This window comes from Heteronotia binoei, chromosome 8, assembly GCF_032191835.1.
Source record: "Heteronotia binoei isolate CCM8104 ecotype False Entrance Well chromosome 8, APGP_CSIRO_Hbin_v1, whole genome shotgun sequence".
In the NCBI taxonomy this organism is placed as follows: Eukaryota; Metazoa; Chordata; class Lepidosauria; order Squamata; family Gekkonidae; genus Heteronotia; species Heteronotia binoei.
Window position 1 is genome coordinate 127,589,655 of NC_083230.1, and position 15,457 is coordinate 127,605,111.

At 49.9% G+C, this 15,457-nt stretch overlaps 1 protein-coding gene across 1 annotated transcript in view; it reads left to right on the forward strand.

Annotated features, from left to right (window-relative positions):
• TNPO3 (transportin 3) overlaps nt 1–15,457 on the forward strand; it is a 120,792-nt gene that overhangs the window by 72,799 nt on the left and 32,536 nt on the right. Inside the window, 6 exon segments of the mRNA XM_060246034.1 lie at nt 944–1,090; nt 3,174–3,281; nt 4,207–4,298; nt 8,174–8,313; nt 12,010–12,201; nt 14,351–14,442. Coding sequence (XP_060102017.1) covers nt 944–1,090; nt 3,174–3,281; nt 4,207–4,298; nt 8,174–8,313; nt 12,010–12,201; nt 14,351–14,442 — 771 coding nt within the window.

Genomic DNA, 15,457 nt, shown 5'->3' on the forward strand with positions numbered 1-15,457 from the left:
TGGGTTCTCTTATGTTCTTCTGTGACACGAACTGCTGGACTGGAGGGGCCACTGGCCTGATCCAACGTGGCTTCTCATATGTTCTCATGTGACAAAGAGTGTTGGACTGGAGGGGCCACTGGCCTGATCCAACATGGCTTCTCTTCTGTTCTTATGTGACACAGAGTGTTGGATTCAAGGGGCCACTGGCCTGACCCAATATGGCTTCTCTTATGTTCTTCTGTGACTCAGAGTGCTGGACTGGAGAGGCCAGTGGCGTGATCCAACATGGCTTCTCTTATATTCTTCTGTGACACAGAGTGCTGGACTGGAGGGGCCACTGGCCTGACCCAACATGGCTTCTCTTATGTTCTTCTGTGACTCAGAGTGCTGGACTGGAGAGGCCAGTGGCGTGATCCAACATGGCTTCTCTTATGTTCTTCTGTGACTCAGAGTGCTGGACTGGATGGGCCATTGGCCTGATCCAACATGGCTTCTCTTATGTTCTTCTGTTACCCAGAGTGTTGGACTGGAGGGGCCATTGGCCTGATCCAACAGGCTTCTCTGATGTTCTTATGTGACACAGAGTGTTGGACTAGATGGGCTACTGTCCTGATCCAGTATGGCTTTTCTTATGTGACACAGAGTGTTGGACTGGATGGGCCACTGGCCTGATCCAACAGGGCTTCTCTTATGTTCTTCTGTGACACGAACTGCTGGACTGGAGGGGCCACTGGCCTGATCCAACGTGGCTTCTCATATGTTCTCATGTGACAAAGAGTGTTGGATTGGAGGGGCCACTGGCTTGATCCAACGTGGCTTCTCTTCTTTTCTTATGTGACACAGAGTGTTGGACTTGATGGACTTCCAACATGGCTCCTCTTATGTTCTTATGTGACACAGAGTGTTGGACTGGATGGGCCATTGGCCTGATCCAACATGGCTTCTCTTATGTTCTTAACAGGTGGTGGAGATTTCCTTCAACTTCTGGTATCGGCTGGGGGAGCACCTGTACAAGACAGAGGACGCCGTCATCCACAGCATCTTTAAGGCCTACATTCAGAGGCTGCTGCACGCTCTGGCGCGGCACTGCCAGCTGGATCCGGACCACGTAAGCTTGGCTGGTCTCTTTTCCTGCCCCCCAACTGACACTCAGGCACACCTTTCCCTCTTGGTCCCGGAAGGCAGCAAGCCCCGAGAGAGATGGCTACCTTGATACGGCCACGTGCCAAGCAGTCGTTCACCTCTCCTGACAGAGGACGTTTTCCTCACACCGAGTTCCCTTGATTTGGTTCTCCCTCCCCCTCAAAGGGTGCCGCTCTCGCTCTCCCTCTCTCGCATGCCCGTGGGCTCAGGTGCCTGCCTCATTGCCCAGCCCCAAATCCAATTCCACTCCCCCATTGGTGTGACCCCAAATGGCTTCTCTTCTGTTCTTATAAGTAGGCATGCCCAGGGTTATTGTTGTAGCAGGGTCTCCTTTGCATAGTAGGCTACACCTCCCTGATGTAGCCAATCCTCCCGGAGCTGACAGTAGGCCCTGTAAGTAGAGCCCTGTAAGCTCCAGGAGGATTGGCTATAGCAGGAAGAGGTGTGGCCTAATATGCAGAGGAGCTCCTGCTAGAATTCTACCCCTGATATTAGGCCACACACCCCTGATGTAGCCAGTCCACCTGGAATTTACAGCGGGCCCTGTAAGAAGAGTCCTGTAAACTCCAGGAGGGTTGGCTACATCAGGAGGTGTGGCCTAATCAGGGCTTTTTTGGAGCAGGGTGTCCTTTGCATATTAGGCCACACCCCTCTGATGTAACCAATCCTCCGGGAGCTGACAGTAGGCCCTGTACGAAGAGCCCTGTATGCTCCTGGACAATTGGCTACAGCAGGGGTGTGTGGCCTAATATGCAAAGGAGCTCCTGCTACAAAAATAGCCCCGGGCATGTCTCTGTGTTCTTAACACCACATTGGAAAAATTAACCCCATCTTTTGCAGCTTTAAGTTCTCAGCAATGTCTCTAGAGTTGTAAACCTCCAGATGAAGACTGGAGATCTCCAGGAGACTGGATATCTGGAATTACAAGGTCCCTCTTGGCCATTGTCAGAGGGGTATGTGTGCGTGTGTTTTGGGGTGGGCGGGAAGGAAAGAATTGGCAGCTTGAGGTTGGGGAACTCTGGGAAATTTGGGGGTGGAACCTGGGGAGGGAAGGGGCGTCAGCAGGGTACAAACCATAGACTCCACCCTCCAAAGCAGCCATTTTCTCCAGAGGAATTGATTCCCATAGGTCAGGGGTGGCCAATGGTAACTCTCCATATGTTTTTGGCCTACAACTCCCATCAGCCCCAGCCATTGGTCATGCTGGCTGGGGCTGATGGGAGTTGTAGGCAAAGAAAACATCTGGAGAGCTACCGTTGGCCACCCCTGACATAGGTGAAATTCCAGGAGATCCCCAAGCCCCACATGGAGGCGGGCATCCCTGTATGATCTCGAGATTACAGAGATCGGTTCCCCTGGAGAAAATGGCTGCTTGGGAGGGCGGAGTCTATGGCATTGTGCCCGTCCCTCCCCAGGTGCCACTCTCAAATCTCCAGGAAATTCCGAGCCTGGAGTTGGCAACCCTGCTTGGTTTACATTTGGGCCTGGAATGATTTTGACTTAAGCAGGAAAATATTCCATCAGTTAGCAGAAAAAGAGAACCTGTCGCAATAGTTGAGATCCGTAGCCCCTCCCTTCCTAACAGTCGTCTTATGCTTCCTGGCGTTTTTTTTTAAACTTCCTGTGTGTTGCAATAAAACCATTCCCTCCGCTGCTTTTGTTCCCTCAACGGTGAATTGCGGATTCACTTTTCTGCTGATGTAACTGAACTGTAAAGTTTCCACCCTGACCTGGATATCCTTGGCAAGCCCGACCTTGCCAGATCTCTGAAGCTAAGCAGGGCAGGGCTTTGCAAGTTCTTGGATGGGAGATCTCCAAGGAATACCAGAGCTGGGTGGCAGAGGCGGGCTTTATCAAGCCACTTTTCTCAATGACCTCCATGCCCCAGTAGGGGGCAAAAAAGGGTCCATGCACATAGGCGTGAAAAACCTCAGCTTGAGACCCCGGAGAGCCGCTGCCAGTCTGAGCAGACAATACTGACTTTGATGGACCGAGGGTTTGATTCAATATAAGGCAGCTTCATATGTTCAACTATCCTCCCCTGCCAGGAAGGGATTCCCGAGGAGACGGATGACTTTGGAGAGTTCCGGATGCGAGTGTCAGACCTGGTGAAGGACTTGATCTTCCTCGTCGGCTCTGTGGAATGTTTCGCCCAGGTGGGGAGACAGTGTGGGGGAATGCCGGGGTGCGTGTGTGTGTTTCAGTCTTCTGCAGTTTGCATCGTTTCAGATTACCTGAAAGGCATCGATACTTTACTTTGGTTATCATAATGCCCCTGTATAGATCAATGGTGTGGCCTCATTTGGAGTACTGTGTGCAATTCTGGCCACCGCACCTCGAAAAGGACATTATAGCATTGGGAAAAGGGCAAAAAAAGGCTAGAATGATTAAAGGCTTGGAACACTTTCGCTATGAAGAAAGGTTAAAATGCTGCATGGGCCATTGGCCTGATCCAACATGGCTTCTCTGATGTGACACAGAGTGTTGGATTGGATGGGCCATTGGCCTGGTCCAACATGACTTCTCTTATGTTCTTCTGTGACACAGAGAGTTGGACTGGATGGGCCATTGGCCTGATCCAACATGGCTTCTCTGATGTTCTTATGTGACACAGAGTGTTGGATTGGATGGGCCATTGGCCTGGTCCAACATGACTTCTCTTATATTCTTATGTGACACAGAGTGTTGGACTGGATGGGCCATTGGCCTGATCCAACATGGCTTCTCTGATGTTCTTATGTGACACAGAGTGTTGGATTGGATGGGCCATTGGCCTGGTCCAACATGACTTCTCTTATGTTCTTCTGTGACACAGAGTGTTGGACTGGATGGGCCATTGGCCTGATCCAACATGGCTTCTCTGATGTTCTTATGTGACACAGAGTGTTGGATTGGATGGGCCATTGGCCTGGTCCAACATGACTTCTCTGATGTTCTTATGTGACACAGAGTGTTGGACTGGATGGGCCATTGGCCTGATCCAACATGGCTTCTCTCATGTTCTTATGTTTGGGATCTTTGTCCTGTCTCGCTTTCTCCTTTCTCCTCAGCTCAGCATCTCTCGTCCCCTTCTCTCCACAGCTTTACGCAACCCTGAAGGAAGGAAACCCTCCTTGGGAAGTGACGGAAGCTGTGCTCTTCATCATGGCCTCCATAGCCAAGAGCGTCGACCAGTGAGTATTGGGGAGCTCAAAAGTCTGTATCTGCACCATGGGCCATGACATGGGTGTTCACCTCGGGGCCATTACTGTTCCCTTTCCCTCTCATTCCAGAGGTGTTTTCGCATCTGCCTTGGGGAGGGAGAAGTTGGCCTGAAGCTCGTGGAGTCTTTCTTCCTGGAGCTTTCTCTCCCAATCTAGCGCTTTCTGCCAGTTTGGTGTAGTAGTTAACTGCGTGGACTTTTATCTGGGAGAACCAGGTTTGATTCCCCACTCCTCTACTTGCAGCTGCTGGAATGGCCTCGCAGCGTTGTCTTTGAAAGGGCAGTTTCTGGGAGAGCTCTCTCAGCCCCACCTGCCCCACAGGGTGTCTGTTGTAGGGGGTGGGTGGAGGTAAAGGTAATAACTGAATAAGAGCACTTTAAAGACACCATCAGGGTTTGTAATCTTTTTAGAAGTAGAAGAATGTAGATTTATCCCCTGCCCTTCTCTCTGAGTCAGAGACTCAGAGCAGCTTATAATCTCCTGTAACTTCTCCCCCCACAACAGACACCCTGTGAGGTGGGTGGGCCTGAGAGGGCTCTTACAGCAGCTGCTCTTTCAAAGATAACTTCTGCCAGAGCTCTAGCTGCCCCAAGGCCATTCCAGCAGCTGCAAGTGGAGGAGTGGAGAATCCAACCTGGTTCACCCAGATAAGAGAGCTCTGGCTGACCCAAGGCCATTCCAGCAGCTGCAAGTGGAGGAGGGGGGAATCAAACCTGGTTCTCCCAGATAAGAGAGCTCTGGCTGACCCAAGGCCATGCCAGCAGGTGCAAGTGGAGGAGTGGGGAATCAAACCCTGTTCTCCCAGATAAGAGTGCTCTGGCTGACCCAAGGCCATTCCAGCAGCTGCAAGTGGAGGAGTGGGGGAATCAAACCCGATTCTCCCAGATAAGAGTCTGCACACTTAACCATTACACCAAACTGGCTCTCTGTATATATGTATTTTATATATATATGCATTTTTTAATGTTGTACATCACCCAGAGCCTGTCACTAGCTGGGATAGGGTGATTCATCAAATGCAATTAATAATAATAATAACAACAACCACAATAATAATAATAGAGATTGTAAGCCACTCTGAGATTCAGAATATAGGGCGGGATATAAATCCAATATCTTCTTCTTCACCTTCTCTTTCCACTGTGAATTTGCTTGTGGAAGTCTGTGGGGACTTTGCCCACCAGACTGGTAGAGACCAACGGGATTTAGAGGGGAGAAGCTTTTGAGGGCGAAGGCTTCGTTCACCCTTGTGGCGGAACCGGCCCGATTCTGCCTTCAGACCCGGTCCCGTCAGCTCCCTATTGAGTCGCCAACTCCTGGAGGGAGCTATTTCTCCTCCTGCCCCTTGGGCTCGCTGCCACCACCTGCTCAGTCCCGGGGTTCAGATTGAGAGGAACAGGACTCCCAATCCCCCTCTCCAGCTGTGAGGCCAGGCCTCAAGGTCCTCTGCCACCCTGCACTTGGGTTTCACAGAGACCTCAGCGCTTCTTTGGGGCACCCCTGGAGGATCGGCACCTTATCCAACTGCATGCCTTCCCCGGGGCCCCCTTCTCGACACAGCGTGGTCTAAAGCGGTCTGGGGATCTATGTGGTACAGAGATTGACTGCCAGTATTTAAAACAGAAAAAACATTTATTTAAACAGTAAAAATGATAGGAAAAGAAAAACAAAACAAAAGCAGTTGCATCTACAAAATTAGCACAGCACAGCCCAGCACAGCCAAGCCCAGCACAGCAAACAGCCTGACAAACAAAATGTGTTATAAACGCGTCCTGCTGGCCCTGATCTAAACTTGCCCTGTCTTGTGAAGTACTTACTTAGTCTGCCTGCCTGGAGGCCTCATTTTCCTGAGCAGGCCTCCCCCACAGGCAGGAGCCTCCATTGCTCACCACATGCTCGCTCGAGCCCCAGTTCAAATCTGCCTTCTCTTCCTGCCTAACACATGCAAGGAACAACAGCACTTCCTGCCTCTCTAGGAGATTTTCCCCCTAGCGTTGTTGGTTTGGCTCTGGAAGGGAGGGGGGGAGTGAGGGGAAGGCTACCAAGCCTGCTGAGGGATTTCCTGACCCCTGCCAAATGAAGCACCACCACTGACTAAAATGGCGTTTCTCCACAACCCTCAAAATGGGAACTTCCACTCCAACTCGTTTCTTACCGAGGGAATTTTGCCTCTCGTAAGGCCCTGCCCTGCAAATCATCACCGTCTTGAAGGTGCTACTGGACTCGAACCTTGATCCTGAGCAGAGTTGGCCCGTCTAAATCCTTTGGCACCATTGGGCTTGAGGCGTTAAAGATGACCGTTCCCTTTAAACCTGAATTATTTTTTGTTAAATGTGATGCCACAGATAACCAATAAGAATCGTAAACATGCAGCTAGAATAGTTATTGTAAGAGCTAGAATAAGGTTTGCCAAACGCTGGAAAAAGAGAAATACCAGCTATAGAAGAATTGACACAGAAAATACTAGAAACAGCTGAAATGGACCCGCTGACGGACATTTCAAAGGATAAACCTAAGCGAGAAGTGTTGGAGAGATGGACTCTTTTCTATGAATGGATAAAGAAGTAATGAAAATGGGACTTTTTCATAGAGTAGTAAGAAGAAGAAGAATTGCAGATTTATACCCCACCCTTTTCTCTTAATCAGAGACTCAGAGCAGCTTGCAATCTTCTATATCTTCTCCCCCCACAACAGACACCCTGTGAGGTGGGTGGGGCTGAGAGAGCTCTCACAGCAGCTGACCTTTCAAGGACAACTCCTGCGAGAGCTATGGCTGACCCAAGCCCATTCCAGCAGCTGCAAGTGCAGGAGGGGGGAATCAAACCCGGTTCTCCCAGATAAGAAAGCTCTGGCTGACCCAAGGCCATTGCAGCAGCTGCAAGTGGAGGAGGGGGGAATCAAGCTGTTGAAATGTTATTCTTATACCTAGTTTAGAAGTCTACCACCTATGGGTTGAAAGAGAGTGAAGACTTTAATTGTATCAAGAAGTACGTTATATCTTCTCATTCCTCCTTCCCCCTTCTCCCACTGTTTTTACCCCTGATTATATTCATAATTACAATAACACTTCATTGGGCTTAAAAGGGTATACCTCTGGTTAGGATGGCCCTTTGAAAGGCACTGATACTACTGCCCAAAGGGTGATTAACATGTGGAATTCACTGCCGCAGGAGGTGGTGGCGGCTACAAGGATAGCCAGCTTCAAGAGGGGATTAGATAAAAATATGGAGCAGAGGTCCATCAGTGGCTATTACCCACAGTGTGTATATATATGTATATGTGTTTTATATATATATATATATATATATATATATATATATATATATATATATATATACACACACACACACACACACACACACACAATTTTTTGACCACTGTGTGACACAGAGTGTTGGACTGGATGGGCCACTGGCCTGATCCAACATGGCTTCTCTTATGTTCTTATGATTTCATAAGTGTGCCAGAGTGCAATTGTACTTGCAAACTACGTTATTATAAATGGTGCATTTATATGAACCTATGAAGCTGCCTTCTACTGAATCAGACCCTTGGTCCATCAAAGTCAGTATTGTCTTCTCAGACTGGCAGCGGCTCTCCAGGGTCCGAAGCTGAGGTTTTTCACACCTATTTGCCTAGACCCTTTTTAGTTGGAGATGCCGGGGATTGAACCTGGGACCTTCTGCTTCCCAAGCAGATGCTCTACCACTGAGCCACCGTCCCTCCCCTGCATTTTGTGACGGCAAAGCTGTAAAATAATCAAGAAAGCCAATATTGCTGCTTCCGTGGCTGCCCCGGGCTGTGTTTGTCGATTTGGTGAGTGATCCGCTGCCTCTTGCTCTCAGGGAGAACAATCCCACGCTGGTGGAGGTGCTGGACGGGGTGGTGCGCCTGCCCGAATCGGTGCACGTGGCTGTCCGCTTCACGAGCATCGAGCTGGTCGGTGAGATGAGCGAAGTGGTGGACAGGAACCCGCATTTCCTTGGTGAGTGGTTACAGGGGGACGTGCATTCCTCTCCGCGTCTGCTTTTCAGTCTTTTCCTTTTCGTGTGTGCATGCGTGTCACGCCTGGAAATCATGGCTGAGTTCTGGCAAATCCCTATTGGGAGGGGTTGCAAATGCAGAAGGAAACGGGGACCATAGAGTTTTGCCCTCCCAAATGGCTAGAGCGTCTGGGAAAACCATAGTTTCCCCAGAGATGCCTAGAATGGCCGTGTGTGATGTCATTGCACTGGTGACATCCGGGGAGGTTCCCACCGTCAGAGAACCTTCAGAGCAGGAGAACTGCTGTCCAACTCTGGGGCTTAGCAGCCCCTATGTTCCACATACTGCCCTTGTTGACAAGTTGGTAAAATGTGGTTTGGATCCTGTTACCATTAGGTGGCTCTGTCACTGGTTGACAGATCGCACCCAAAGAGTGCTTGTGAATGGTTCCTCATCCTCTTGGAGAGGAGTGACAAGTGGAGGGACTCAAGGATCTGTCCTGGGACCTGTTTGGTTCAACATCTTTATCAATGATTTGGATGAAGGAATCGAGGGAATGCTTATTAAATTTGCAGAGGATACTAAATTGGGAGGGGTTGCAAATACAGTAGAAGACAGAAGCAGGATACAGGATGACCTTGACAGGCTGGAAAACTGGGCTAAAACCAATAAAATGAATTTTAACAGGGATAAATGTAAAGTTCTGCATTTAGGTAGGAAAAATCCAATGCATGGTTATAGGATAGGGGAGACTTGTCTTAGCTGTAGCTTGTGCAAAAAGGATTTAGGGGTCTTAGTGGATCATACGCTGAATGAGTCAACAGTGTGATGCGGTGGCTAAAAGGGCAAATGCAATTTTGTGCTGTGTCAATAGAAGTCTAGTGTCCAGATTACGTGATGGGATGGTATCGCTTTATTGTGCTCTGGTAAGACCTCACCTGGAGTCTTGTGTTCAGTTTTGGGCACCATATTTTAAGGATCTAGACAAGCTGGAACGGGTCCAGAGGAGGGCGACGAAGATGGTGAGGGGTCTGGAGACCAAGTCCTATGAGGAAAGGTTGAAGGAGCTGGGGATGTTTAGCCTGGAGAGGAGGCGGCTGAGAGGTGATAGGATCACCATCTTCAAGTCCTTGAAGGGCTGTCATATAGAGGATGGGGTGGAATTGTTTTCTGTGGCCCCAGAAGGTAGGACCAGAACCAACAGGTTGAAATTAAATCAGAAGAGTTTCTGTCTCAACATGAAGAATTTCCTGACAGTTAGAGCGATTCCTCAGTGGAACAGGCTTCCTCCTCGGGAGGTGGTGGGCTCTCCTTCCTTGGAGGTTTTTCAACAGAGTCTAGATGGCCATCTGACAGCAATGAGGATCCTGTGAATTTAGGGGGAGGTATTTGTGAGTTTCCTGCATGGTACAGGGGGTTGGACTAGATGACCCTAGAGGTCCCTTCCAACTCTATGATTCTATGAGGCATGGACGCTTAGAGAGGTGTTTTTTACTGCCTCTCTCTGCATCCAGGCCTGGTATTCCTTGGAAGGTTCCCATCCGAGTCCTTGCCAGGGTTGGCCCTGCTTTGTTTCCGAGATCTGACCAGATCGGGTTTGACTCTTGGGCTGTTTGAGTTGCTGCGTTATGCTGAATTAGACCCTGGGTCCATCAAAGTCAGTATTGTCTTCTCAGACTGGCAGTGCCTCTCCAGGGTCTCCAGCTGAGGTTTTTCACACCTATTTGCCTGGACCCTTTTTGGAGATGCCAGGACCTGCTTACCAAGCAGAGGCTCTACCACTGAGTTACTGTCCCTCCCCTGACTGGCAGCGGCTCTCCAGGGTCTCAAGCTGAGGTTCTTCACGCCTACTTTCCTGGACCCTTTTAGTTTGAGATGCCGGGGATTGAACCTGGGACCTTCTGCTTACCAAGCAATTCTGCGGCACAGGAGTGTGGAACTCATTTGTTACGAGTGCCGGAGCTGACATAAATGAGACCTCGTTGGGCCGGCCCATGTCAGACCAGACCATGTGTGTACTTATTTCAGATTTATTTATTTGATTTACCTTACATTTCTATTCTGCCCTCTCAGCCAGCGGACTTATAGTTGCAATCTAAAAACCAATAAAATGAAGTTACCATCTTAAAACATGTGGTGCTGTACCACGTCAATATAAGCGAGTTCTTTTCTGAGGGTGATCGCGTAGAATTGTAGCTCTATAATGATGTGGGGGGACAGTCCTCTCCCGGTTAGATAATAAAGAGAGTAAGGAGATAGTATGGAGAACCAGTTTGGTGTAGTGGTTAAGTGAGCAGACTCTTATCTGGGAGAACTGGGTTCGATTCCCCACTCCTCCACTTGCAGCTGCTGGAATGGCCTTGGGTCAGCCAGAGCTCTCTTATCTGGGAGAACCGGGTTTGATTCCCCACTCCTCCACTCGCAGCTGCTGGAATGGTCTTGGGTCAGCCATAGCTCTCTTATCTGGGAGAACCGGGTTTGATTCCCCACTCCTCCACTCGCAGCTGCTGGAATGGGCTTGGGTCAGCCAGAGCTCTCTTATCTAGGAGAACAGGGTTTGATTCCCCACTCCTCCACTTGCACCTGCTGGCATGTGAGGTTTGAGAGTCGGAAGGAAGGAAGAAGGAGAAGAATTGCAGATTTATACCCTGCCCTTTTCTCTGAATCAGAGACTCAGAGCGGCCCACGATCTCGTTTACCTTCTCCCCCAACAACAGACACCCTGTGAGATGGGTGGGGCTGAGAGGGCTCTCACAGCAGCTGCCCTTTCAAGGACAACCTCTGCGATAGCTAGGGCTGACCCAAGGCCATTCCAGCAGCTGCAAGTGAAAGGGGCGGGAAATCAAACCCGGTTCTCCCAGATAAGAGTCCCCACACTTCACCACGACACCAAACTGGCTCTCCCTTTAGAAGAAGATATTGGATTTATATCCCACCCTCCACTCTGAGTCTCAGAGCAGCTTATAATCTCCTATATCTTCTCCCCCCACAAGAGACACCCTGTGAGGTGGGTGGGGCTGAGAGAGCTCTCCCATAAGCTGCCCTTCCAAGGACAACTCCTGCGAGAGCTATGACTGACCCAAGGCCATTCCAGCAGGTGCAAGTGGAGGAGTGGGGAATCAAATTCGGTTTTCCCAGGTAAGAGTCCACACACTTAACCACGATACCAAACTGGCTTTCGAGAAAGAAAGAAAGAGAGAGAGAGAGAGAAAGAAAGAAAGAGAGAGAGAGAGAAAGAAAGAAAGAAAGAAAGAAAGAAAGAAAGAAAGAAAGAAAGAAAGAAAGAAAGAAAGAAAGAAAGAAAGAAAGAAAGAAAGAAAGAAAGAAAGAAAGAAAGAAAGAAAGAAAGAGATTTAAAGAGAGAAAGGCCTTCTCCAAGCTGGCTGATGGCGCAGTAGGGGCTTTAAGAGCCACAAAATATGTATGAAAGAGCTACATGTGGCTCCCGACCCACAGTCGGGCCACCCTGGCCTAGTAGCTAATGGGCTAAAAGATTTTTTTCCCAGTCGGTCCATCGCTTCCGTGGCCGCTAGCGTTTTGATTCCAACCCTTTGACTCAGCGAGGCGCTTTGCCCGTGCCATTCCCTGAGGGCTTCCTCTTCAAACCCCTTTCCCTCGAACAATCTACGCAAAGAAGAAAGCGATTTTCCCCCCAAGTTAACCACTTCTTCCCTGGTTTCTCTCCCCCCCAAAAAAGATCCGGTGCTGGGCTTTTTGATGAAGGGCCTCTGTGAGAAGCAGCTGGCCTCGGTCGCGGCCAAAGCCATCCACAACATCTGCTCCGTCTGCCGGGACCACATGGCCCAGCACTTCAGCGGCCTGCTGGAAATCGCCCGGTCCCTGGACTCCTTCATGCTTTCGCCGGAGGCAGCGGTCGGGCTCCTTAAAGGTACAGTGCCCTTCATTTTTTATTCATGTTACTTGTGAGAAAGACTTTTCCACCACGTGTGAATACTTAACACTCCGCTTCAGCTCTCGCTGGTGGCTCCAGACTGCATTTGGTTGCGGAATGTCCCCTTTTTGATGACCCAACATACCTGCGGGACGGTCTCCCCCCATACGAGCCCTTGAGGCCACTACGATCAGCCAGCCAACGTCTTCTGACGATCACTGGCCCAAAGGACGTCCGGCTTGCCTCGGTCCTGGCCCCTACCTGGTGGAATCAGCTCCCCAAGGAGATTTGGAGCCTACCAGATCTACTACCATTCCAGAGGGCCTGCAAAACGGAGCTGTTCCGTCAGTCTTTTGGCTGAGGCAGGCGGGCGTCCTCACACCATCTAATTGACTTCCCTGCACTGACTGCACTGACTACTATCCTGATAACCAGGGACCGGGCAGACACTGTGGATAATTGACATCGAAGACATAAAAACAGAAGAGAAGCCATGTTGGATCAGGCCAGTGGCGCCTCCAGTCCAACACTCTGTGTCACAGAAGAACATAAGAGGAGCCATCTTGGATCAGGCCAATGGCCCATCCAGTCCAACACTCTGTGTCACAGAAGAACATAAGAGAAGCCATGGTGGATCAGGCCAATGGCCCATCCAGTCCAACACTCTGTGTCACAGAAGAACATAAGAGAAGCCATCTTGGATCAGGCCAATGGCCCATCCAGTCCAGCACTCTGTGTCGCATAAGAACATAAGAGAAGCCATCTTGGATCAGGCCAATGGCCCATCCAGTCCAACACTCTGTCACATAAGAACATAAGAGAAGCCTTGTTGGATCAGGCCAGTGGCCCATCCAGTCCAACACTCTGTGTCACATGAGAACATAAGAGAAGCCCTGTTGGATCAGGCCAATGGCCCCTCCAGTCCAACACTCTGTGTCACATAAGACCATAAGAGAAGCCCTGTTGGATCAGGCCAATGGCCCCTCCAGTCCAGCACTCTGTGTCACATAAGAACATAAGAGAAGCCCTGTTGGATCAGGCCAATGGCCCCTTCAGTCCAACACTCTGTGTCACATAAGAACATAAGAGAAGCCATGTTGGATCAGGCCAGTGGCCCCTCCAGTCCAACACTCTGTCATATAAGAACATTAGAGAAGCCATGTTGGATTAGGCCAATGGCCCCTCCAGTCCAACACTCTGTGTCCCAGAAGAACATAAGAGAAGCCATCTTGGATCAGGCCAATGGCCCATCCAGTCCAGCACTCTATGTCACATAAGAACATAAGAGAAGCCATCTTGGATCAGGCCAGTGGCCCATCCAGTCCAACACTCTGTCACATAAGAACATAAGAGAAGCCATGTGGAATTAGGCCAGTGGCCCCTCCAGTCCAACACTTTGTGTCACATGAGAACATAAGAGAAACCATGTTGGATCAGGCCAGTGGCCCCTCCAGTCCAACACTCTGTGTCACATAAGAACATAAGAGAAGCCACGTTGGATCAGGCCAATGGCCCGTCCAGTCCAACACTCTGTGTCACATGAGAACATAAGAGAAGCCATGGTGGATCAGGCCAATGGCCCATCCAGTCCAACACTCTGTGTCACATGAGAACATAAGAGAAGCCATGGTGGATCAGGCCAGAAGAAATGAAGAAAGGTTAGAACGCTTGGGGCTCTTTAGCTTGGAGAAAAGTCGACTGCAGGGTGACATGATAGAGGTTTATAAGATAATGCATGGGATGGAGAAGGTAGAGAAAGAAGTACTTTTCTCCCTTTCTCACAATATAAGAATTCGTGGGCATTCAATGAAATTGCTGAGCAGTCGGGTTAGAACGGATAAAAAGAGGTACTTCTTCACCCAAAGGGTGATTAACATACATAATTCACTGCCACAGGAGGTGGCAGCGGCTACAAGCTTAGCCAGCTTCAAGAGGGGGTTAGATAAAAATATGGAGCAAAGGTCCATCAGTGGCTATTAGCCACAGTGTGTATATATATTGGCCTGATCCAACATGGCCTCTCTTATGCTCTTATGTTTCCCAACTCAGTCCCTGGGTTTCAGCCAGAAGATCTGGGAATATGTCTGTAAGGGGCCTCTGGAAGCCTATTTTTTTCCCCCTTTCTTTTTTTTGTCTTGGCGTAAAGGAACCGCACTGGTGCTGGCCAGGCTTCCGCTGGAGAAGATCTCTGCATGTCTCAGTGAACTCTGCGCCGTTCAGGTGATGGCGCTGAAAAAGGTACGCTGATGGTTTAGTGCAGAGGGGGGCGAACTCGCTTAACGGAAGAGCCACGTAGTATTAACATCGGATGTTTGAGAGGCGCAGGACTTGAACGTCAGACGTTTGAGAGCTGCAAGACGTGAATATCAGATGTTTGAGGGAGGAAGAATGGAAAATGGAGGGAGGTGGAGGTGGAAAGAAAGCAACTTTAAATGCACTGTCCAAGCCAGCCAATGGGGCGGTGGGAGCTTCGAGAGCCATCCAACGTGTGTGAAAGAGCCACGTGTGGCTCCCGAGCACGATGTTCCGTGGGGTGGGGGAGGATTGTGGCTCTGGGTTTCTGTTTTCAGCAGCAGCCCCGGTCCCCCCGTAGTCCCGCCTTAAGTTCTCGCCGGCCCAAAGAGGCCAAGGCCGAGCCTGCGCGTTGAGAAACCCAACTCCTGGCCAGTGTTCCCTCTAGGCTGAGTTAGTGTGAGCTTTTTTAAGCCTCCGGTTCACCCATTTTTGTCTTGGCTCAGGAGAAACGACCCGAGAGCAAACTGATTTATGCAGCGGCTCTCAGCTTTCATGCCAGGAGCTCACAAAGTAGAATTTCAGCTCACTGGACTCCACAGTTTAGAGGGCACTTTGCTTCTGGCTGCCTTGTGTTGGGAGTCCTCCTCCACCGTGTCCCTTCTCTTTGGCAGAGAGCCAGTTTGGTGCAGTGGTGAAGTGGGCGGACTCTTATCTGGGAGAACCGGGTTTGATTCCCCACTCCTCCATCTGCAGCTGCTGGAATGGCCTTGGGTCAGCTATAGCTCTCGCAGAGCTGTCCTTGAAAGGGCAGCTTCTGTCAGAGCTCTCTCAGCCCTACCCAAGTCTCAGACAGTGTTCCCTCTAAGCTGAGTTAGTGTGAGCTAGCTCACAGATTTTTAGCCTCCAGCTCACACATTTTTGCCTTTGTTCAGGAAAAATAGCCCCGGATCACAATAATTGATGCAACAGCTCACAATTTTAATGCCAGTAGCTCACAAAGTAGAATTTTTCCTCACAA